The sequence below is a fragment of the Fringilla coelebs genome (assembly GCF_963513975.1).
Source record: "Fringilla coelebs genome assembly, chromosome: 1".
Taxonomy (NCBI): domain Eukaryota; kingdom Metazoa; phylum Chordata; class Aves; order Passeriformes; family Fringillidae; genus Fringilla; species Fringilla coelebs.
In genome coordinates this window covers 104262334-104285547 of record NC_140028.1, presented here as the reverse complement: position 1 = coordinate 104285547, position 23214 = coordinate 104262334, and the positions used below count along the sequence as shown (strand labels likewise).

The 23214-nt window shown below is 38.8% G+C and overlaps 1 protein-coding gene across 2 annotated transcripts in view; it reads right to left on the bottom strand.

The window, feature by feature from the left end:
• Positions 1-7676: 7676 nt before the first annotated feature.
• Positions 7677-23214, bottom strand: part of PDCD6IP (programmed cell death 6 interacting protein) — a 30975-nt gene continuing 15437 nt past the window's right edge. Inside the window, exons 7-18 of one of the 2 annotated variants that reach the window (XM_084215012.1) lie at positions 21681-21812; positions 19903-20125; positions 19049-19172; positions 18240-18417; positions 17717-17828; positions 16463-16632; positions 15475-15723; positions 14078-14212; positions 13114-13208; positions 11678-11810; positions 11111-11310; positions 7677-10246 (exon numbers count right to left, since the gene is read on the bottom strand). In XM_084215012.1, the coding sequence (XP_084071138.1) occupies positions 10081-10246; positions 11111-11310; positions 11678-11810; positions 13114-13208; positions 14078-14212; positions 15475-15723; positions 16463-16632; positions 17717-17828; positions 18240-18417; positions 19049-19172; positions 19903-20125; positions 21681-21812 (1917 nt within the window). In that variant the 3' untranslated portion in view covers positions 7677-10080. The remainder of the gene's footprint in view (positions 10247-11110; positions 11311-11677; positions 11811-13113; positions 13209-14077; positions 14213-15474; positions 15724-16462; positions 16633-17716; positions 17829-18239; positions 18418-19048; positions 19173-19902; positions 20126-21680; positions 21813-23214) is intronic. The other variant, XM_084215013.1, reaches the window with a different exon arrangement.

The following is a 23214-nucleotide window of genomic DNA, read 5'->3' as shown; positions in this document are numbered from 1 at the left end:
GCTTCAGTAGGAAACCCCTTTCTTGAACATTCAACACCTTTTCACACTGCCTGCCACAAGGCACAGATCTGTGGGAAATCTGTTCTTGAGTTTGCAACTCAGGGCTCCTGCTTAGAAACTGTCAAAATGCAAGACAACCTGCATGAAGGTTTAGGAGGCCCACAGAATAATCTCTGTCTTTGTATGTCAATCTCTTGCGGTGCCTTGCCCTGTCACCTGCACCCAAAGAAAACAAAGCAGGCAACTAAGTTTGGCCCATCTTTCCTTCAAAACAAGCCACCATGCTGCTTTTCACAGCCATGTACACAAGAAAAAGAACAGGTCAGATCATCAAGGTAAATTTAGGAGAAAAGCTGAGAATCCATCAGTACATTCATCATTTCAGGAAGACATGAAATCCTTTAGCATACCTTTGTATTTATAGTTTTTATGCTCCCTTGTCACAGCTGGTAATCCAATTACAAGAATTGTTACACAAGGCTGCACCCTAGTAGGCTGCAAGAGCATGCAAGCCTAAAACCCGTACCTTTGTCTTCTTTTCCTACACTTCCCCATCTCTAATCTGCTCTCCACCAGCACTGCCAGCCATTTCTCTGCTCGCTGCAGTAGATGCTGTCAGCAGAGGAACACACCAGATGCTTTCCCACAGAGCCCAGTTTTGCTCTTGCCCTTATTCTGCAGCTCTCAATCAGAAGTCAAGGTCATTCCAATTGCAAATTTCTGTTTGTATTTGGTTTTCCCTGGGCACAGCGTTAACTCACAATGTGCAAAGCAAAGCTGCCACAACAGGTATCACTCAGAGCACATATGGAGGCAGAAGGATCTGCTTGAAGGACACACCTGCAAGCATGAGCATTTGCATTTATTCTAAAGACTTAGGGACTAGCTTACCATGTAAGTTATTTGTGACAAAGCTTCATCAGCCTCATCTTGAACGGGCTTTAAGAAATCACCCATGCTTAAGACCAGCTGTAAAAAATCACTGTGACCTGTATTAATCAGCATTCTAGGAGATGAAAACACCTACAGTCATTTTCAAAGTGACCTGTATGAATGTTGAGCAGTGTTTGAGGATTATCCTTTTCACAACAAAGGCTTTGTAACTTCTGCTACACACGGACAGTTTCAGTAACCTGTGTGCAGGTAACATTCAGTAAAAGGGAAAAATCAACTGAGTATGGTCCAAGTGCCTGCTCATTTTCTGTGCCATGTGATATGAATATTACTGCAGCTGTGCAGGGAGCAGATCTCCTTAGACCACCCCAAAAGACAGCAAGCACAGCTCAAGGGAAGCACACACCAAGGCACAAGAAATTACTACTTGTACTAACCTGAGCTTCAAGCTCACCCCCTCCCACTCCTCTCCACAGTGGAGGCCACACAAAACACAGCCACCATGGAGCAACAGGAGGCAAATAGTTAGTCTAGGTAAATTGTCTCTGAGCAGAAACTGTACTATACCCAGCCTCATAGAGCATGGATCATATTCAAGGCCCTACTGCCAGCTCTTTATCATGGCAGAAACCACTACAATTTCAATAATCACCTTTAGGACCCTTTTCCTTATGAAACAGAATAAACAGCTATCCAAAACTGTGGATGAGGAAGACTCCCATGTATGCTATTACCTCCTCTTCAGAGATTAGGAAAAGTGTTTTATACTAGCAAGGTTATTAAATTATAGCGTGGGTCATTGCTATCAGTATTTTACACAACTCACTGCCTTTCTTTCTCTTAACTAAAAATAAAAGGCACAGGGTGTTATTTCACACAAAACTAGGGTGGGGTGGAAGGGGTCCATTGTTAAGCCCCACTGACAACCCTGTGGTGACATGCCACATGCTTAACATAACCAAAGTGTGTGTGTACATGGCGAATGGCAAAATCCAGAAAACATTCTTCTTCTAGAGACTTACTGGTAGCATTCCGATTTCTCCAATAGTTTCAGAACAGTCTTTTTCTGTTGCAAAACAAAACTCTCTCCCATCAGCTTGCATCAATTTTGTTTTGACTCTTAACGATGCAGCTCAGAATTTTCTACAGAAAGCCAGTGATGCTGGTGAGCTGCAGAGATTTAACAGCAGTGCAGCACAATGCACGGCGGATGAGCAGAGTTGGTGTTATGCCTTTCCATATCATGCCACCTAGCGCTAAGAACTGCCAGGCACATTTGGTTAGGTATTCCTTCTACATTTGGGGATTAGAAATGCCCTGCAAAGTTTTGTTTACTTCAAAGCAAAATGAAAAAGTGTTTCAATGTGGCCGTATAACCACATTGGAAAACAGCAAGGCGCCAGGGAAGTGTTTTTAATCTGAATCTACATCTGTTTCTGTGATAGATCATATACTCCTTTCCTGCTTATGGAAATTAATACTTGCTGGAAGCTGCTAGCTAATGAAAAATTTACTAATAGAATATGAAATGCTCCTTCACTAATGAAATGTAACTAGTGACTGCAAGAGGCTGATTAGAGAAGAAATTCAGCTTTCTTAAATAAGAAACTCAATTTGCTTTGAGATACTCCTGTCTACCACCAGGACTTAGGCTCTTACACCTTGACCTGCTGTCTCTCCTCTGCTTTACAGCCTGTAGTTTCACATCACTCCTTTTTGACTTCAACACTGGATGCTGGCATGTAAGCACTTACCTTGATTCCTCTCTCTGGTCACTCCATGGATTAACCTGCTTATTTCCAAAACATAAATCCTCATTACAGCCAGCCTCGACCAACATTGTCAAATGCAGATGATCTGCTACATCTTCTGTCTTCCCTTCTAAAGACCTTCTCTGCCCATCATGACCCCCCCAGCTTTCATCCAGCTCTCTAAACTTACTGGATGTGGAGGGATAGAATGTAAGAAAATAAAGATAGCACAGAAGGTAATCTCACCCCTGAGGAGTTACAGCTGTACTAATTACCAAAGATTAGGAACAGGCCTGCCCTTCACAGGCCACAGCTGTGCCTAATAAGGATCAGTGCGATACGAGAGTGGCTTAGGTGGGTGAGGAGAGAGCTGGAGTTTCTTGACTCTGCTAAGGAGAAGTCAGTGCTGTGAGAAATCACCAAGAAGGTATGGAACTTTTGTATTAAGATAACAACAACTGGATAAAAATGAGTTTCCTTCACCTTTAAATTTCTTTTCTGAACTCTCTCTCTCTCTGTACAGCTAAAGCTGCTTTTCCCCCTCCTTTACCACCATTGATCTTTCTTCTGTTTTAGCTCATATTTCAGTCCTTTCAGCTTGAAGTCTGCTTTCCTTGCACCACCTAAAATGCTATGATTCATGCTGTCAAAGTCTTGGGGCCTTTCTTCCATGCTTCCTCCTCTTCCTTAACTCATTTGATTTACCTCCTGTTTCCTCAGCCATTAGTGATCCATTCCCTCAGCTTTTCATCCATTCTCTCCTGGCCCCTTCTCCTCTCTGACCACTTGGACATCTTCCCTCTCTAAGTGTTTTTCATCCCCTCTGCCACATCTGCTGTTAACATTGTAGCTGTTCTGACAGTGACAGAGCTGTAACTTCCAACACACTTCTCTCCTGCCAGCAGCACAACTCTTTTTTTCTACTCCTTCTTTTAGAATGGGTCATGATGACACCTACCCTCCACTTTGTTCCACCATCGCCTCATTGCTGCAGCTCTTAAACCTAATCAGTTAATTTTGCACTACACCAGGTAAGCAGATATCACATGCCAGATGAGTTTAAATCACACTGGGTGTATACAGAAAGACACTATTCAAGTACGCAAACTAAAAGTAGAAAATTTCCAAAAGCTACATAAGTCCAGAAGGCCAATTAAGCAGCTCAGGATGACCTGAAGTCTTAACTATCCCTTCACCTTGGCAGCACAGTGCTCTGAGTTTGGTATGCAGCTGATCAGGAAGATGGATGCAGGCAGCTGACATAATTGTCCCAGCATTTGGCTGGTTTTACAGTTCAGGCTCCAGGTCATCAACCAAGGAGCACTCATGGTATCTACACAAAGTTAAACTTGATGACGCTTAATTAAAAAACTATTTGCCTGTCCTTCCACCAGCATAAACTTCAAATCTCTTTTCACATATATTCACATCTAAAAGATCTGATGGTTACATGGTTTCAGTCTGCCCTCTGCTGCAGGCTCAGCAGGCAGCTCTGTGATGCTGCTCATCTTCTGAGAATGTAAACAGCACAGGGTGGATCTGTCTTACTACTCAGAGTGTGTGTGTTTATGTATACACAAATGTATATTCAACTCAGAAAAGTTTAATCTAGCAAAAAGTGGAAGGTGCCACCAGGTGTGGTTTTGGGGAGATTTAAAAACCTTTAGTAGGAAATAGCAGAGAAACAAGATCTGGGTAGGCCCACCCTCAGGCAGACAGCACTGCAGTGAACTCCCCAGTTGTAAGGTAGTTGGCACTTACACCTCAGCCTCCCACCTCACACACCACTCACACTCTTGCTGTCGCACACCGAAAAGCAGGCAGACCAATGGCAAATCTGTTAGATTAAATAACCTGTAAATGTTGTAGCAGCCAAAACAGAGGGCAGTTATTTACCTCAGGCAGCCTCTCTGTTCCAGTGGAAGCCATCATTAGCAAAACCTGGACACTCTACTCACGTGCCACAAGCAAGTCCTCCTGTTGTCTGCTTTGGCACCAGGGGTGTAGGTCCACAGAGGATCCCACTGCTGACATTGAAGCCAGAAGGGTCTCCCACTGCTAGCAACATGCTTGAGGTGGGGCAGGAGAAGCTGGAGCTCAGCAATGGCAGAGGAAGCCACTTGCCCTCATAGTGCCTGTGTAACAGCCCAGTGCTTTCTGCCCAAATCACACAATGCTGCTTATCCCCAACAATTTCAAAGACATCCTTCCAGAGTGAGCCTGGGTCAGGCTGTGTCATGGGACAAAGATTACTTGAGATCAAGGGTTCCTTCATCTCAGAGGGCAGAAGCTACTTGATGTCAAAGACTACTTCCTAAGGCAGATCTCCAGAATGAGACTAGCCCAGCCTCTGCCACAGGACAGAAGTTAATTGAGGTCACAGGACAGGTGCTCCTCAAATAAAAAGGTTACTGGAGCTCATACACTGCATGAGGCCAGAGTAGAGGTTGTGCTGGGTCAAAAGTGTTTCAGAACAAAGATTACACAAGGTACAAGGTTCTGCAAGGTCACAGGGCCAAAGTTAATTTATTTCAAATGTTGCTACACTGGGACAGAGATCACATGAGGTCAAACCTTACTTCCAGTCAAAGGTTAATTGAGGTGACAGATTCCTCAAGGTCAAGGGTTAAAAGGGTTAATTGAGGACACAGGACAGAGGATCCTCAAGATCAAAGGTTAATGCACCTTGAAGTCTAAGGACAGACGTTCCTCAACGGCAAAGGTTCCTCACAGTCACAGGACAAAAGTTACCCTAGGATAAAGGTTATTTTAGGTCATGGGACAGGTTACTCTAGGTGAAAGGTCACTTGAGGACAAATTTGGTTTTGGTATAAATCTCACCAGGGCCCACAATGACTCCATAGCCAAGTCTCAGCACGTTTTTGTCACCTGGATGCTATCAGCTGTTGCATGCATGTGTCCCAGGAGCACAGTCCGAGACCAGCTGGGTTGCCAGGCCCATACCCATGTGCTTGCTCACCACCTCAGCCTCCAAGGAAAGGGACTGCAGGCAAGCTGCCCACTGGGAATGGCCCTTCCACTGCTCTGCCTTCTTAACAACACACCTCACCTGGCTGGAAAATGTAGGAACAGACTACCTTCACACCAGCAAACACTCCAGCAGTTTACCAGCACCAGGAACAGCACTCCAGCACCCAGGAGTGCTTGAACTTGGAAGTACAAATGCAAACAGGTGTTGCCATGCAGAACTGCTGAATGGATTAAAGGTAAAAGGACTGAAGGGATCAAAAGCAGTAATTTGAGGTGAAGCTTTGGTGCTGATTTTACAATGGCAGTTGCTTCTTCCTTTTCATGCTTCTTCACAACCTGGTTAATAAAATTGGTGGCCAGCCTCTCACAAGGATTTAAAAACATTAAAAAAAAAAAAAGGCAGCACAATATAAAAACTGAGGTAAAGCTGTTGGCACCAGGGACTATTACACTCAATTAGGGGAATTAGATGCAAGATTAAAGTCATAACTTGAGATTAGCACTAACTCTATGCTTGCCAGAAAGTTACCAGAATTCCAAATTTAAGTCCAAATCAGAAAAATCTCAATTTGAGTGTAAAGTTTTTGACTGTCAGAACACAAGCATAAGGGAAAGCACTTAGAGCAGGGCAATTAAAAAAACTAGTTCGTTTTTTTTAATCTAGCAGTACTTAGCTATCATGATGAACAAGAAGTCACTTATTTTTTAAAAAAAGAAACACTGACCATTTCAAATATACATTTCAAAAGTCATAGTAAACCTAAAAAGTCAGCACATTGGGAAATGTTAGTCAAAAGCAGCAAGAACCTCAAATCTTTCCCCATAAACAATGCAAAAAAACAATTTTGAGTATTGCTCTGCTGTAATAGCTCATCTTTTCAGGCACTGAAACTTTCCAAATAGTTTCTTTTAAACTATACATAGTGAACTCTTGAAAATTCAGGTAGTTTCACTCAATAGTATACAACCAAAATTCAACCAATTGCTCAACTTAGTCTATTTTAATGTTCTGCTAGGATAAATGCATGTCAGAAAACAGCTTCTGAGATGCAAGTCATTTCAAAACTGAACACATTTTAGCAACAAGTAAGCACATCTCTCAGGTAATGCAGAGGGGGAAAAAAGTGTTTTCCAAATGATTTTCTTGTGATTTTCAGCTACCTGACACTGGGTGACCTTGTTACAATATGTCAAAGTTCAAATATTGCCTCAAGGTACTTGGAAATAGCAAAGGACTTCATTCAGTCTAATTCAAAATAAATCTCACAAATTAGCTCTAAAAGCACTCAAAAACAATGGGATGAAAGTAAAAGAATCACCATTAGCTGGCAGTGTCACATTAGTGGTCAGAAAAGAAGACAGTTTTTCCATATGGGCTGAAACCATGTTAATAAAGATTGTGGAAAGACATGCTAGCCTTGCAACAGTTTGGCATTTCACTGATGATCTGCTATTAGCTTGCTTCCTAAAACTTGCTTTTCTTACTAATTGCATTGAAAGCTTTTATGCAAGATGAAATAAATGCTTAACTTCAAAGTCTCTGAAAGGACACAGGTTATAAACTTTTCCCTCCACACAGCAATTGAAACAAGCATGGCATTAAAAAGCCTTTAAAACACAAAAAAATTAAAAATAAATTGACTTCTTGGAGTGCCCATGGGGACCGTTTATTTGCTGTTATTAGCTGCCCTTACAAACCCTTTTCTTGCAACTCATGCTTTAATGCCCATGATGCTGGGGGTCTCATGTAACCCAGCCTGAACACAAGTTCACAAAAACAAATTAGGAATACAAGCTTCTGAAGGCACAGAACCATTAAATCAATCTTAATCATTTCCTCCTCATATAAACGGAGAAACACTCCATCAGCTTTGGAAATAAACACAACTACCAGGATCTGAACATGGCTGTTATTACCAAGCAGCTGTCACCACAGCATTCACCACAGCACAAACGTTCTTGGTAGCCCATAACTCGTTTCCATCTTTTCCAAAATAACACTTGTCTGAACCCAAAGGAGTTGAGAGAAACACCATGAAATCAGGTTTTCTAACTGATTTTTTTTAATAAACTATAGAAGAACAAGGTAACATTTCAACCAAAGTCATGACAGCTGCATGCTTAAAAGCAGATACATAACATGTCTGGATTTTTCTGTTCTCTTTAGGAAAAAAAAAAGAAAAACTGAACATAATGCATAGATTTCTACACATATTCAAATAATAGACTAAAGCAAACAGAAACACAACTGGAAAAAATGTTTTGACAGTAATTCCAGATCTATGAAATTTTAAAAAGGAAATTTCAGTTCTAAGCATCTTTATGTTGGAACAAATGACTTTTTTTATACAGCATGAAAATAAGTTTTATCAATTGAGGCAGTAGAAACAAACTTACACAATAGCTCAAAAGCATCTAATTTGTGAACTCAAAAACCTACAGCCCATGGCATACTAAAACTTAAGAATTTAAAAGGTTGCATTAGACTTGCACTTGCACATTGACACAGTGAAATTAGTGGAAAACTACTGTTTTTCCTGTTAGAAAAAAATCAGGTTCTGATTGCTGTTTCCAAACAGTTATCTTCCTAGCTTTTTCTCATTGTCCTCGCTTGCCTCATGTCTTCTCATCAGGGAAAAAAAAAGCATGAGCGGTTTCTGTGCCACCCCATTCAGCAATGTTTCTGAAGAAATGCAAAGCACCCGTCTTTGTGCAGCAGTTTCATCTACGGTGCTGGATTCCCTTACTCCATCATGTTCCCCACATCACTGAGCTTCTACAGATTAACAAATTTGTTTAGAATTAGGTACTCAATAAGTTCTATAAGGGGTGCTCATTTCTACCTTTTGATCCACATTTTCTACAGGGGTTAGTGAGTATTAAAGACAAGGAGTCTTCACACAGTAATCTGGATGATCACACAGCAATAGGAAGTTGAGACAGAAAGAAAGGAGCTCATATGAATACAAATGCTGCTTTCTTTATGAGGAAGAATATTCATGATCCAGTGAGGTTTCCACCCAGATGCTACAATAACTGGCACCTCTAAACACCCTACACTAAAATATACCTCGATATCTTAATCAGGCACTTTAATAGAAAAACAAAGGAGTAACTTTTTGTAACACAGGTACCGTTATAGTTATTCTGTAAGGCCAGAACATGTTCTATGAAGCATTCAGAAAATGAACTGTCCCACAGAACCAACTCTTATCAAGGGCTAAATGAAACGAGAGTCCCTCATTAGACAAACCTGTTAGAAAAAGAAAAGGCTGAAAAATGGTTAGCAAATATTTGGTAGAAGCCATTAACCCCAAACTCAGATTCTTCACTATCTTATGTAAAACGCAGTGCAAGGTTACTTATCCCTTGAGATGATGGATCCAAAAGTAAACATTCAATGTGCTTTAATTCACAAGATTTTCTTCCCCCCCCCCACCCCAAAAAAAAAAGGTTTTCCACTGATAACAATCTCCCTGAGGGAATACATCTATTTTTTCAAGGGAAAAAAAGCAATCATTTAAAAAGCAAACTGCAAAGCTCCAGCAATCAATAGTTGCCCTATTTTGAGCCATAACACATTTTCCACCACCATTTCTTTGGAAAACAGAAGTTAGAACTACTCACTGGTCCTGTAAGAGGACCCTGACTTCCCTTCTTTTATACAGTATCCTGCAGATGACAGTAACCATTCTTAAAAAATGGTAATAAATGTATTTCAGTCTAGTACACTTGAAAGTTATAGGAAAACTCTACCTTCTAAGACTTTCTCTACCAACACTTAAAGGGTTAATTATAGATTCTGTCACAAAAATACAGAATCATGGAAAAGAGGTGAAAATTCACTTGTAAGGCTAAACCCTTGAGAACTTATTTGTTATGAAAGTCAAGGGACAAATGAAACAATCTACAGACACACAAAACACATTTTTATGGTAATGAGAATGCCAAGTGTTTAAACTGTTCTTAAGTAATTTATTTCCTTTTACTGATGATTTACAAGGCCTTGATTATTAGACAAAATAGCATATTTTAACTAAACAAAATACAAACCAATAGAGTATAGAAGGAAATGGTTCTGTAGAATATATCACACCCAGTGCACACACTGCTTTGTTTTTCTCATCTGAACCTATTTGTTACTTAGAGGATTTTTGCAAACAAATATTTTGATCTAACCAAAATGTACTGTACTGCTTGAGACCACTGAATTAGGCTCAAATTCTGGCATTAGTCTATGGTCTAAACCACTGCAGTAGATCTTCCAAAGAGTTTAGTGTCATAAAAACCGATCTAGATGTTTTGGAGCAGTCAATACGAGACAGGAGTTATAACTGCATACAGTTCAGTATGGTACACTAACGGAAGCTAGACGTTTTAGTATTAGTACACTTATTGCCAATTTCTCCCAAATTTTAACAAGCAAAGCTTCTTTGCAGAGACATTATTGCTGATAATAAGGTTGTTGAGGAAAAGGATATCCAGGTTGTTGAGGTGGTGGATATGGTGGCTGTCCAGGAGTTTGGTACACAGGTGAGGGTGCATATGGCAGATTATACTGACCATACATGTATGGATTATAGCCCATTGGCATTGGCATCTGGCAATACCTGTGTAGGGGGAAAAAAAAAAACATACCTGAGTTGAAAAACACTGGTGATGGCAGTTTACAAAAACAACTCATTAATAGATACAAGCACACAGGCAATCTCCATAAATGCTTTCTTTTCGTTTTGCTTCGAGTGCAGCAGGGAATGTGGTAACTTTCCAGGACTGAACATGAACACTATTACAGTGTGTGGAACAGAAATGCAGACAGAAGGTGGAGTAAAGGCAACTTGCTGGAACTAGAACTGATCTAAATTAATTCTCAAATGTTTAATAAGATTGTGCATATTTCAACATTTGCTGAGCCTGCTACCAAAGGAGAGCACAGCTGCCTTCAATTCCTTGTGATGTCACAAGGAAGATGGAAAAAAAACATTGGAAGAAAGCACTACTCAACTGGAATTTTCCCTGTATTTTTCAGTATCTTGGTATACTAAAGACTTGAAAAATGAGATATGCCAACAGTTTTGAGATAACCACCACCAAATGATTATGCAAGTGTTGGTAACAATCAAAAAACCATGATTAAGGAAATGCAGCCCTATTTTCCTTCTCCTTTAAAAAAGATGAACTGTAAACACTTAAAACGTACATTCCCACAAGAAGTACAAGCAAATGATTCCTATAAGAGTTGCATGATTAAAACTAACAAAAAAACCAAACAAACCCAACTCAAACAAACAAAAAAAACCCCAACCAATCAAAAAACCAACCAACCAACCAAAAAACTAACAATTAAAATAACCCCTTCCCTCAAACAAGTCTTCAGCTTTAACAATAACTAACATTAAAATGTTCCACACAAGAAAAAGTGCTTTTAAGTAACAGGATAACAAGAAATCAGCTTAAGTGCTCCTGCAACTTACCCTGGGTAACCAGGATAAGTGGGGTAAGGTGGTCCCTGTGCCTGTGAAGGTGCAGTGCTTGCTGCAGGTGCACTGGCTCCTGGAGTAGGAGCTGGAGCAGGAGCTGCAGCTGTTCCAGAGGGTGCTAATGCAGAAGGGGAACTGCTTGCTGCAGAAATCACCGGTGGTGGTGGCCGTGCTGGTGGCTGTGGTTTAGTCCCCTACCAAGAGAAAGTGAATTAAGCTGGAGCTTAGTTATCAAGGTCTTGGAATCAAAAGCTGTGGTTATATGATTAATTAATTTTTATTTTCATTCAAAAAACAGACACACATTCTCTATTTCATCTATATAGATAATGCAAAGCATCTAAAAGGCAGTAAGCTTTTAATTTCAAATCTAGAAATGATGAACATGAATAGAACATACTTCTCTGAAAAGCCTTAAGATTTTGCCCCCTATTTCACTTCAACACATTTCCGACCACACCAGTATACTAAGGAGTGATACACACAAATTACAGAGCTGTTTAGATATCTCAAGTACAGACTCAGTATTTTCACCCCACTGATTCTGCAGCATGTATTTACCACCATGGTTCTTGGGGCTGGAGTGGGAGTGGGCGATGCTGCCGGCTTACTTCCTGCTGCTGGCGTGGTCTGATACGTAGGCAGCGGAATGGAGGGAGCGCTGGGCTCCCTAGCAATGCTTTGCTGCAAATCTCTATTAAAAACAAAAGAGCAAGCATCCAGCTTAGTTTAAGAATGGTTTGTTATACACTGCAGCCAGTTAAGCCAAAAAGATGCAGGAGAGTAAGTCTAATATTTAAAGCATGATCACTGAGCTAGCTCAAACTAAATCTGGAGTCCAAATCACTTCCACAGAAACCATCCTCTAGCCAGCTCTCTGATTAACTGTTGCATTTATTTTCTAATAACGTCTTTATGTTCTAACTCAGTACTGGGTATAGATCACAGCATTAGCCAAAACAGTAAAAGAGCACAGCAAGACTCAGCAGAATGTTCTATCAATGCTAACCCTACAGCCTTAACACTGAACATAAACACAGCAGAGGTGTGAGATATTCAGGCCTCTGCCTTAGCTAGGCAGCCTAACAGCTTCCAAACTACATGACTGTTGGAAGCCAAATAAAGGCAGAAGGGGTTGTAACTCTTTGTTTACAAGCACAGAGCCCAAATGAAAAATAACAATTCTACAAAGGATCAAGTTTGGAAAGGTAAAAACTGAGGGCTGAGCAACCCATTTTTAAGATGGCAAGTACACAGAACAACTGCATTTTCACCAACCAAGATTTTAGTAACAAGTCCTCATAAAAGGCTACACACTTTGCTAACGAACACTAATTAAATGGCAAACCTTTTCAATTATGCTTTCCTCTTAAGAGAAGAGCCTAAAAATCACATCTGAAACATACTGTACTAGGTCTGATCTCATATAGGGGACAATGACATCAAACAGTCTTCCTCACATGAAGGACAAAATGTGCTTCTCTCCCCAACATTGTAAGCAATCCACATATCTAAGCAATGATAAAGAATGAGACTAGAGCAGACTGCAAAGCAGAAGTAGAACACCAATGCTTTTCCCCCATCACACTGAAAACATGGAAGCAAATCTTATGATGAAACATTTAATTTCTCAAACTAAACTGACAGCAGGAGCAGGGTGTGGAAATCAGAAGTTCCTCAAAGGAAAGAATAAAATAAAATAACTATCAAATGCATGCCAAAAAGAATAGAGAGAGAAATCATAACACGAAACAGATTTGTGTTGAACTGCACATAGGAACAATAGAACAGACTTCAAAGTAGATTTTTCCATTTATTTCTCCTATCACTTCCCTAGGAGAGATGAGAGTAGGACTAGGATTCAAGTAAAGAAGTGATAGGAAGAATAGGTGTGCTAAGACTTTTATCATTTCATCATAATAAACATGTCCCCAAAGATAAATTTCTGATAAATACTTTTACTTATGTGATGCTTAAACAAAACATTGAACTCTTACTTGAGCAGTTCATCTCTTTCAGTCTTGCGAGCAAAGATAATGTCACTGCACTTGTTCTGGAATTTCAGCAGGATTTCTGTCAGCTCATTGTAAAACTAGTAAAGAAAAATAAAAACACAGTATGCTCAATCAATACTTTCAGACTCCATGCTGGCATACTTCTACATACTGATCCAACTATTGGTGCTGTACTATTAACAGTGCCCAGAACCTGTCATTCCAGTAAGGTTTGCTTTTACATTCTATTTTTCTTTTCAAAACCAAAATTTGTCAGCTGTTGTTGCCCATCACTGTAATAATACAGAATTTTGTGGAGGTTTGTGTGTGTGTGCGTAAAAATAAAAATAGTTTAGCATAACTAAAAAAACATACTAAAACCAGAGCAAAACTAGATCACTTCTGGTGATAAACTATTTATTTTTGTAAAGGATAAATGTTTCTTTTTAATTTTATTGCTCTCAGTTCCATGCATTTCATTTGTATAGGTATCTCAGAGGTTGGGTTTTTTCTGTCTAATCAGTAAACCAGCAAAAAATACTTAGTACAGAAGCCATAAAACACACACCCAGATCAAAAAAAAAAAAGCTAAACACAGCTCTCATTATTTCTCATGTATGCAGTAACAACATTTAAAACACCAATTTTATAAGGTGATTAAATACCATGGGAGAACAGATGAAAGAATTTCTCAGATAAAATGGCTCATCTGGGTGCTTCAGCATCATTTACTCAGCTGTAATTAACAACTTATCCTGTTGCTCAGGAAAGCTTACTTTTCAGATAGGAACAAAGAAGCATTTCACAGCGCTTGAAACAATCAAAATTCAAGCAACTCACTGTCCTTGCTTCAGTAGTAAAAGCCTCAAAAATGCCCTTGTCAGCTACCATGTCTCCAAAGTTTATTATGATTTTTGATTCACATCTCATTGTATACATAAAAAAAGTCCCTTAAGCATTACCATACCTTTGTGCCTTCTTTTAAATTGGCTACAAGTTCCACAAAGTTGTCATTTGCTACAGCTAAGTTCTTCAAGACTTCTTCTCTTAAATTAGATTCGTTGTTTGATTGTTTCATCTTTGAAAAATCCTGATGCGCATTCTTGAAAGAAGAGAATAAACAGTGTAAATAATGCAAACTAGTTTCATGTAAGATTCTGTATGTTTTGTTTTCTTTTTCCTCTTGGTTATCGCTTCTGTTTTCCCAATACCTGCTTCTTCTCATCTCCCATCCACACTGGACTTCCATACTTGCTACCTACCAAGTGCAGTGACTATTATCATGTATATTTCAGAACTGTACATATGTTAACTCACTGGCAGTAGGTATCACCACTTAATTACCTGTTCTGTGGTGGGCTGCCTTTAATAATTCTCAAGCTCATCCAAGACTGTCTTTCCAAGGCTAATTAGGCTCTCTCCTGTACTAACTTCCATTGATATTCATAAAATCATACTGAAAGTCAGTATTTTTAAGAAGCATTACTTCAAATTTGGTTGACATTGGCAAACATTAAAAGGACAGGGAAGAGGAAAACGTTCAGAAGGATCACCTATTTACATCTCATTTCTTTCAGGAAAATAAACAAGCAAACTTTAAAAGACTGTTTCAACTGCCAGAAGCCAACAAACTTGAACTCCAGGACATTCAAACATTAAAGTAATACCCACCAGGATTTTTTAACTATGTTGTGATAAAAATATCCAAATATAAAATCCTTGCTAAATATGGTGTACATTAAAAAAAAAAAAAAAATCCCCTATCGGGAAAAGTGTCCATCACTACTCAACCTGCCATGATCTTTTCTCCAAGCACTAAGACCTCCTCTTTTGCCAATGTTTCGGGTACCTGTTTTCTGATAAATTAAGACTGAATTTATAAATAAACTTTGAGAAATGCTATTAAGTTTTACTTCAAAGAGCTCTGCACATACTGGAAGTCAAGCATATATTGTAAAGAGCAATTAGGAATAAACCAAGCTCTATTTCAGAGACCCAAAATGTCTTCTAGTATATATTAAGGACACATCTCTTGTTATCCCAGGAAAAATTAATATGGAGTGAGGGGACAAAAAAACTGCAAAAACTTTATAACACACCACTTAAGCTTCTTTCAAGGACAAAACCATCTGCAGAATTGTGTCAAGAAAAGGTCCAAGAGAATTTACACTGGAGCTGTTCCCGTTTCTTTCTAGTGAACAAGAAGACATCTCCATATTTTTCAGTGATCACGGCATAAAGCAGAATCAACTGACATACGACAGAATAAAAAGCAAAACAGACTAGAAAGCAAAGTGAGACTAGACAGGTAGAAGTATCATTGCTCTTAGTTTAGGAGAAAGGAAAACATGCAAAGTGTTGTACCTGAATGTTTTTGAGAAGTTCTTCCTGCTTTTTTAGGGACTCCTGCACTTTCTGCGTGTAACTTCCATAAATTCTGTCCAACTCAGTCACAGAGATAGCCTCCTCATTTATAGCACCATCCTGTGCAAGTGCAGTCAGGAATTTGCTTGTCATGTCAAAATTTACAGATTTCAGGTCATTTTCCAGTTGTTCTCTCTCCTTCTTAATTTCATCCAGACTGGCCAGCAAAGTTCTTAAGACATTAACAACCTAGACAATATAAATGTCCTAAGTAAGACGGTTTAGAGGAACTACTGAGGAAGTATAACCTATTAACTTGTTTCCATCTTGCATGCCTCACTGATACTGGCAATATTTCTGCATGAATACTTGTTTAGGAATGTGTTTAAGGTAAAAAACCAGAACAAAATATGACCAAACAAAAGATCTTCAAGCATTTCGCTATCTATATTCTTATTCTAAAGGTTTGCTTTTGCTGCATTACTGCAAACTGTTTGGGTTTTTTTAAAGTTGATCAGATACTTTCCAATAGGATATTCTAAGATGGCAGCAAAAACCACTGACTTCAAATCATTACTATGAGGAAAAATAGTAATATTGCTGTAGATGAACCATTAACATCTTGGAAAGCAAAGTGGTGTAATTGCCTAATACTTAAAATAAACTTTAAAATACTGAGCCATGTCTTATGTTGTCCCAAGAATCCAAGCACTACATCCCGCTTCCCTACATAACAAAAATATTCATTGCTCCTTTTATAATAGTCAATCAGTCTTGCTGACCACGGTGATTGACTTTGTTCACATTAAATGTAACAAACTATGCTCAAGAAGATTTTAAACATGAAGACACTTCTTTTCCAAATGTTAGTTACCTCACGTATCAACTGAGACAGAAACAAGTTAAATTACCAATCCATGCAAGTTTACTTTGTTAGACAAAAAGCAAGCATTTCTATTCAAAATAGAGACAAATTTCTCTGCTTTACCTCATTTCCCTGTAGTGTTTTTGCTGGGTTGGCAGAAGGTATGGCTGCATTGAGTTCTGCCTCTGGCTTACACAGAAGTGCAATCGTATCCCGGTGAGTCTGATAGCGCTCCTTCACCTGCCCATCTGCTTGCATAGCTTTATTCAAAATATTATGGTAATTGGCTCCCTCTGGGGGCAGGAGGAAAAAAAGAGTATATAATTTCAAAATTTGTTCCATCCAATCTTGCACCTGAGCACTTTTTGTCCTTTTCAGCAAGCCATCATACATTTTTATAAGCCTGCACAATATATAAGACTTTATATAAACTTAAGCTTCCAAATTATGTTTTAAAAAGTGCATAAACTAGGCCTCTATATTAATTCTCCCATGAAGCATATACAGGTATATGAAGAAGCACTGCTTTGAGCTACTCTGCAGATTTAAACCTCTGTAACTTGGCAAGACCAAGTCAGTGGTATCAGTCCCTTCTTAACTTCAAAAGACAACACATATTAGGCATGCAGAAAGCATGATATAGTGATGGTTTTAAGTAGTTTGACCTAACTGCTGGGGAAAAAAAAACCCGCCAAATTAAAGAGACAACACACTGATGGAAAAAAAATAAGATGATAAAGAAAAATACATTGAAGTATTTAAGAGGCAATTGAAACTAGATCCTTAGGAGGGCAGGCATTTTTCATTTCATCTGTTTTCTGAAACATTAGTGTGCACATGTATGAAGCAAAGTGACTTAAAGTCCCCAGGTAGTGCAAAGGAGAGCCACTTTATTGCAAAAATGAGGCCTTTTTTAAGCAATTAGCCAGTTATCAGTTTATATACTTTTAAGGCACAACAAGCCCAAGTCAAATCAACCCCCATACACCACGATGTGGACATGTGGCAGTCATGCAGCACATCTCTCATGTCTCTCTACCCCTATTCCAGCTGAGTCACTCTCCCAGAGTTCCCTTCTACCTAGCCTAAGTAGCCTGAGCCATGATTTTACAAGGGCAACAAGACCCTTATTTCCTAAGACTTTACCTATATGCAACATGCACATACACACCAAGAGTGCAATAGCAGCAGTACATTTCCTGCTGTCACATTCTCTTTCAGCTCCAAGTAACAGTGCAGACCGCAATTGGGATATTTTGGCATTACCTGCCTCAAACTGAAATCAGTGTATTTATAGATAATATTAAAGCCCTGAAAACTACTTAAATTTACACTACGGATATTTTTAAAACCCAAAGCATGAAACATGGACTTTACCTGCCCTCAGAGGCTTATAGAGTTCATTGGATGGTGTTCTCTGCCATCGTTCTCTGAATTTTGTTCGCAGGTCATTGTCCGTAGCTTCTTCTTCATCTAATAATCTCAGAGACTGCAAGAGTAAAATGCTACATGCATTATGAGCTGTTTTAAACATAAAATAGCTTCAAAAATATGCAGCTAGTGTAGAAAACAAAAACTGGCTATACATTCTTTTAAAATATAATTTGACAAGTAAAAAACAGGCATGAAAGGGACAAATTACTCAGATTTCTTTAGAATGTTTTCCCAATGCTTCCCCCTCTCCACCAAGATTTTTAAAAAGAAAATATTTGTATGGAAACATGGACATGTGACAGCACAGGTTTTTTATGGGGTGAACACTCAAATAGCATATTTTACAAGTGTTATTAAAGTTACAAGTATTTTAATAATTGTGCACTTTTTCTATTATCACGTAATGTGAAGCATTCAGTGGAGATATATTTTAAGGAGGTTTTAGTGTAGTGGCTTTAGGGCTTACTTCATCTAGAATTTCCTTGTTCCTTTGCAGCAGTTCAGGCAGATCTTTAATCAGCTGATCAACAGTCTGAATTCCCCCCTGCTCAATCACAGACTTAGACTTGTTCAAAATAGACTGAGGAACAGTATCACCAGACACATCTTCAATAGCAGCAGGAAGATTGAGGGAAGCCAACACACTGAAAAAGTAAGCATGTTAAATAAACAACTTTTATTCTGAAAATAACACTGCTATCTCTACAAACAATCACACAGTCAATTATAATGGAAATGGAGTGTATTGTACGCCTAGGCTGAAATTTCAAACATACACCTCACTAAAAATACATTTTAAAGCTCTTAAAAAGCTAAAGAAAACCTAGCCTTTTAGCACTTAAAAACATGGCAAACATTTTAGGTAGTGACTGGTAGAAAAAGAAACAACTGCTTTAAGTTACATTGCTATCTCTCAGCTTGGTATCATTATTTATTTTAAAGAACTTTTTTTTAATGACCATTGGGATATGAAAATCCTTCTAGATTAATGGTACTGAGCAAGTGTTGGACTCCTAAAAAAAAGGAAAGATGGCAGAAAAATAAATACTTGTTTTTAATAAGCTTTAAGATTTAACACCTACAGAAAAGTAGTTCTAAATCCCCCTGTTATGGTTTAAATTTGCAGCCTACCATACAGTAATGAAAAAACACTGCTATAATTTGGATATCTGCAGGCTGCAAGGCACCCAAGGCTTACAAGCCATGTACAACCTCACTTGAGAAAGAAGTACAAGCTGTGTACAACCTCACTTCTTAACAAGAAGCCATATTTACCCATTTGCCAGATTTGTGGCTTCTCTCATCTGGGCTATTGACCTGTTTACCAGATCTGCCTTCCTCTGGTTATAAACACTCACAGACTGTTGCACTTGCAATGGAACCATCTTCTCAAACAGGTCTGCAATTAGAGTAGTATAAATTACACAAGCTGCATTATGCAACTAAAAGCACAAACACCTACACAGCTTTTTTGTACATATTGTACTACAGAGACTGACCTAAACAGTTTAAGACACTTTCCTCCTACTCCCCAAATAGCCTTAAAAACAAAAATCTATTTTTAAAGGCCTTTAGATTTCAGTTTTTAAGGCTGAATTGAGTTTGAAACAATTTAAAGACAATATATTTACACCAATTGTAGGGTTACAAATTAGATTTGCCTTAAGGCTTCATTTCCAATTTTGTTTCATTAAAGGAAAAATATGAGAAAGTTAAGAGAATTTTTTTCTAACTCATCTGTAGAGCCAACAAACTGAAATTTTGCAACTTCATAGGAGACCAGCAACAAGGTTAGTTAATATTGCATAACTTGGTACTGTCCCCTACAGAACCTTTCCTTCTGAAAGTAAAAAGACTGGTTTAATATAGAAAATACAATTGCTGAGAAAAATCATATAAAGATCTTTAAGAGAATTGTATATTTCAGGTAAGAATTTTCAACCTGTGCTTTAGTACACTCATCATCAACAACAACAAACTGGAGAAGAAAAACAGCAGTTTCAAAAACACAGCTGTATCCTTAACAGAATGCAAAAAGTACATGTTTATTTTCGCATGGTACAAATGAATTTTGTTGACGTGCTTCACAAGGTAACAATTACCCTGTGCACTCCACACACTTTGCTTACCAGTGAATTTCTGACTGAGTGGAACAACAACTGGAGTAGACTTCACAAGGCTGGCTTTTCCAATGGGCTCCAAATCTTTCAGGTCAGGAACTCGGTCATGGTAAATGAAGTCATTGTCTTTCTTGGCAGCTGCAAGTGCACGGTTGATTTTGTCAACCAGATCTTTAACATTTATATATTCATCGTAGCGAGATGCCACTGTTTTCACCAAATCTGCTGCATGCTAGAAAAAAATTTTAAATACAGTTAAAATAATAAGTTTTCTTTCTCCCTTTCATGTATTCTTAAGAAAACAGATGAGCATATGCAGCCTCCCTTCCGTGGCAGCGGGAGCTGGACGGGAGCCTGGCTAGCCCTCCCGGAATACAGCCGTGGATGGCTGCACGATCTGCCACTCCCAGGTTCTCCCCCGAACCTCTGGGTAGTGGTTACCATCTGCGGCGTGGATGGTGCAAGTGGGAGCTTGGCTACGAGGTTCCAAGATGAAGGAAGGAGAAGTGGAGCACCCATGTAGCAACCAAGGACTTTTATTTCCCAGGCGGCACCAGGTATGGGTGCCTCAGAGGGAAAGCTGGGGGGGCACATATAAAGGGAGTGGGCATGACAGGAGGAGATACAAAGCTAACCATGAACGGGGACCCAGAGAGGAGCAAGGGTTACAGCTAAGCTACTGAGGATCACACAGGGGAGGGGTAAAATCCCAGGGGCAAATCATATCTCGAATAAGGGAGGGTTGCACAGAAAATTCTCGAAATAAAGGGGGGTGGTTACCGTGACAGACGATGGGGGGGGGGGGGGGGGGCGCGGTGGCAGGCAGCACCAAAAGGGGAGAAATGAGGTTATAAAGGCATAAAGGGTTTGTCTGAGGGATAAACCACCAGCAGGAAAACCAGGGATAAACAACTTAGGGAGAACCCATTGTGAGGGAAATACATGGGGGGGGAACCAAGGACCAAACCATTATTAACTTACAAAAAGATAACCAACTAATATTATTATTTCTAAAAAAACACAATGCCACAAGCATACAAAAAAAAAGTTTCAAGCTCTATCATGCACAAAGTTCATAAATGCATAACAGTGACTTTCAAGATGTCAACACAATCATCTAATCTAAGTCTGTCAAATTTCCTGCATATCAGTAGATACACAGCGCACATGGATCTTCACTATCAGTTGAATCAGCATTTCACATATTTATTTTCCAAAAATAAATTTCCAGGGACTTGAATGAAGAAGTTCATCTTAGCAATTTTTTTCTCTACTGCATTTACAATATGAGAGGACCTTATTAATTACAACATCTGAGTCCCTCTGGAAACCTGATATATGGGGAAAAAACTATAAAGACTAAAAAGAGAACTGTTTGTGGAATTTTTTAAAATTACTCCAATTTAAAGCAAGATATCAGCAAAAGAACTAGGTATAGATCAGACAGAATTTTAACCTTTGGTGGATTTTTAATAACATTATATAGGAAAATTTACCAACAAATCTGTCATATTAGCTGTACTTAGATATGAAGCTTATGCAAACACAAAGATAAAGATTTAACATGTCAAGCAGTATCAAATTGCCCAAAAATCACTAAACACACCTTTACAAAAGTTAGAGAGCTGCCTTTCATCTTTGCAGCTGATAATAATTCAATTCATGTGATAAGCATGCTCAACAATTTGAGTACATTTCATTTCTTAGTTATTTGGATTTCAGAACTCCAACCCAGCTTTCCAGGGTTAAAAGATTTTCCATATTTTTCAGTAAAGAAAGTTACTCACCTGTAACCTCCCAATTTCTTCACCAAATTTCTTCTGTTGCTTTGCCAGGATAGATTGATGATATTCTGCATTGGCCTGCATAATGCAGTGCTTTGCAGCCAGAACAGGAAACACCTCCTGGAAATAAAAATACTGACCAGGGGAAAGTCCAACCACAATAACCACCACAGACAACATGGGATGCAGGAAGAAAAAGGAAGAAGAAAAGGAAATTAGATTCACCCAGTTAATGGTTTAGATAGGTTAAATCATTAGAGGTAAATGTCAGAGATCATGTGGCTTTGCATGGATTGAATATTTTTTTTAATCTGCTGTTGCAAATATGATTTAAATCCAAGCCATGAAGTCACAACATTTACTTCAAAGATAAGAAATGCATGCATGTAGTAGAAAGGACAGTTGCAAGAACACACCCAAATACCCCCAAACAAAGCCAAGACAGTGTTCTTAAGAAATGGAGGTGGGTGGAAAGATAGGTCTTCTAGGAGTTTTTTGTTTTGACTGGTTTTTAATAAAACAAAGTAATTACACTTAAAACAGCAGCAGGCCTATCAAAAAAGCAACTACAATTATTAAAGAACAAATAAAGAAGACCAGTGACTACTGACATGGAAAGCAACTTAAAAGTCATTTTTAGACTTTATGTAAGCGCACTTATCTTTGCAGGAGTACCAACCAAGACATGAAGAAAACATTACGCTGCAGCGCACAGTACAGACATGGTCTTAGATCAAGGATTTGGCCTTACTGTTTTATTTCTTAAATCAAGGAGCACTGGAAAACCAGAGTGATGTTTTAAAGACCTCAGTATACAAAGACCTGCTTCTTCACATTTCTGCAAATTTGCTGCTCCCCCAGAGATGAAAAAATAACATTTATAAAAGGGTAAATTTGGAAGACAAAGCTGTCTGGAAGGCCTTGCAACTGGAGTTCAACTCATCCAATAAACTTTCACGGCACACTCCTAAACATGTAACTGTTCTCAGAGCTGGTGTTAACCAGCAAACCTTATGTTCTTTCAAATAATCTCTTGACAGATTACTTTGCAACTGGAACAAGGAGCAGATCTACAACTTAGAAAGGTACACAGCAACAAATGATAAAGCAATGGCTTTATTATATCTCACTGCCTGTCAAAAATCCTCATGAACATAACACCTATGAGAAACATTCAAGGAAGATAAGAAAGCTCTTTCTACCTCTTCCAAAACCAACATATTCAAATCAACAGTCAAGATTAAATTGGGATATTTTACAAGTATCAAGATTGCTTCGGGGCAGTGAAAGAGAAGGCAGGCAGAAGACACACACTGACTTCCAGTCATGCTTTTCACTAATGGGTCAGTGAACAGTATCTCTGCATTCATGCTGTACTCAACATGAGAGCAAATTTCACATGGAAACAGAGACTAAGAAGCCAATTAAACCCAAACAGAAAGTGTCAGTTTGAAAACAGATTTAGTAAGGCATTAAGTTCTAAGAATGCATCCCTAAATAACACCATAACCATTTCAAGTTTACTTTAATGAAATGC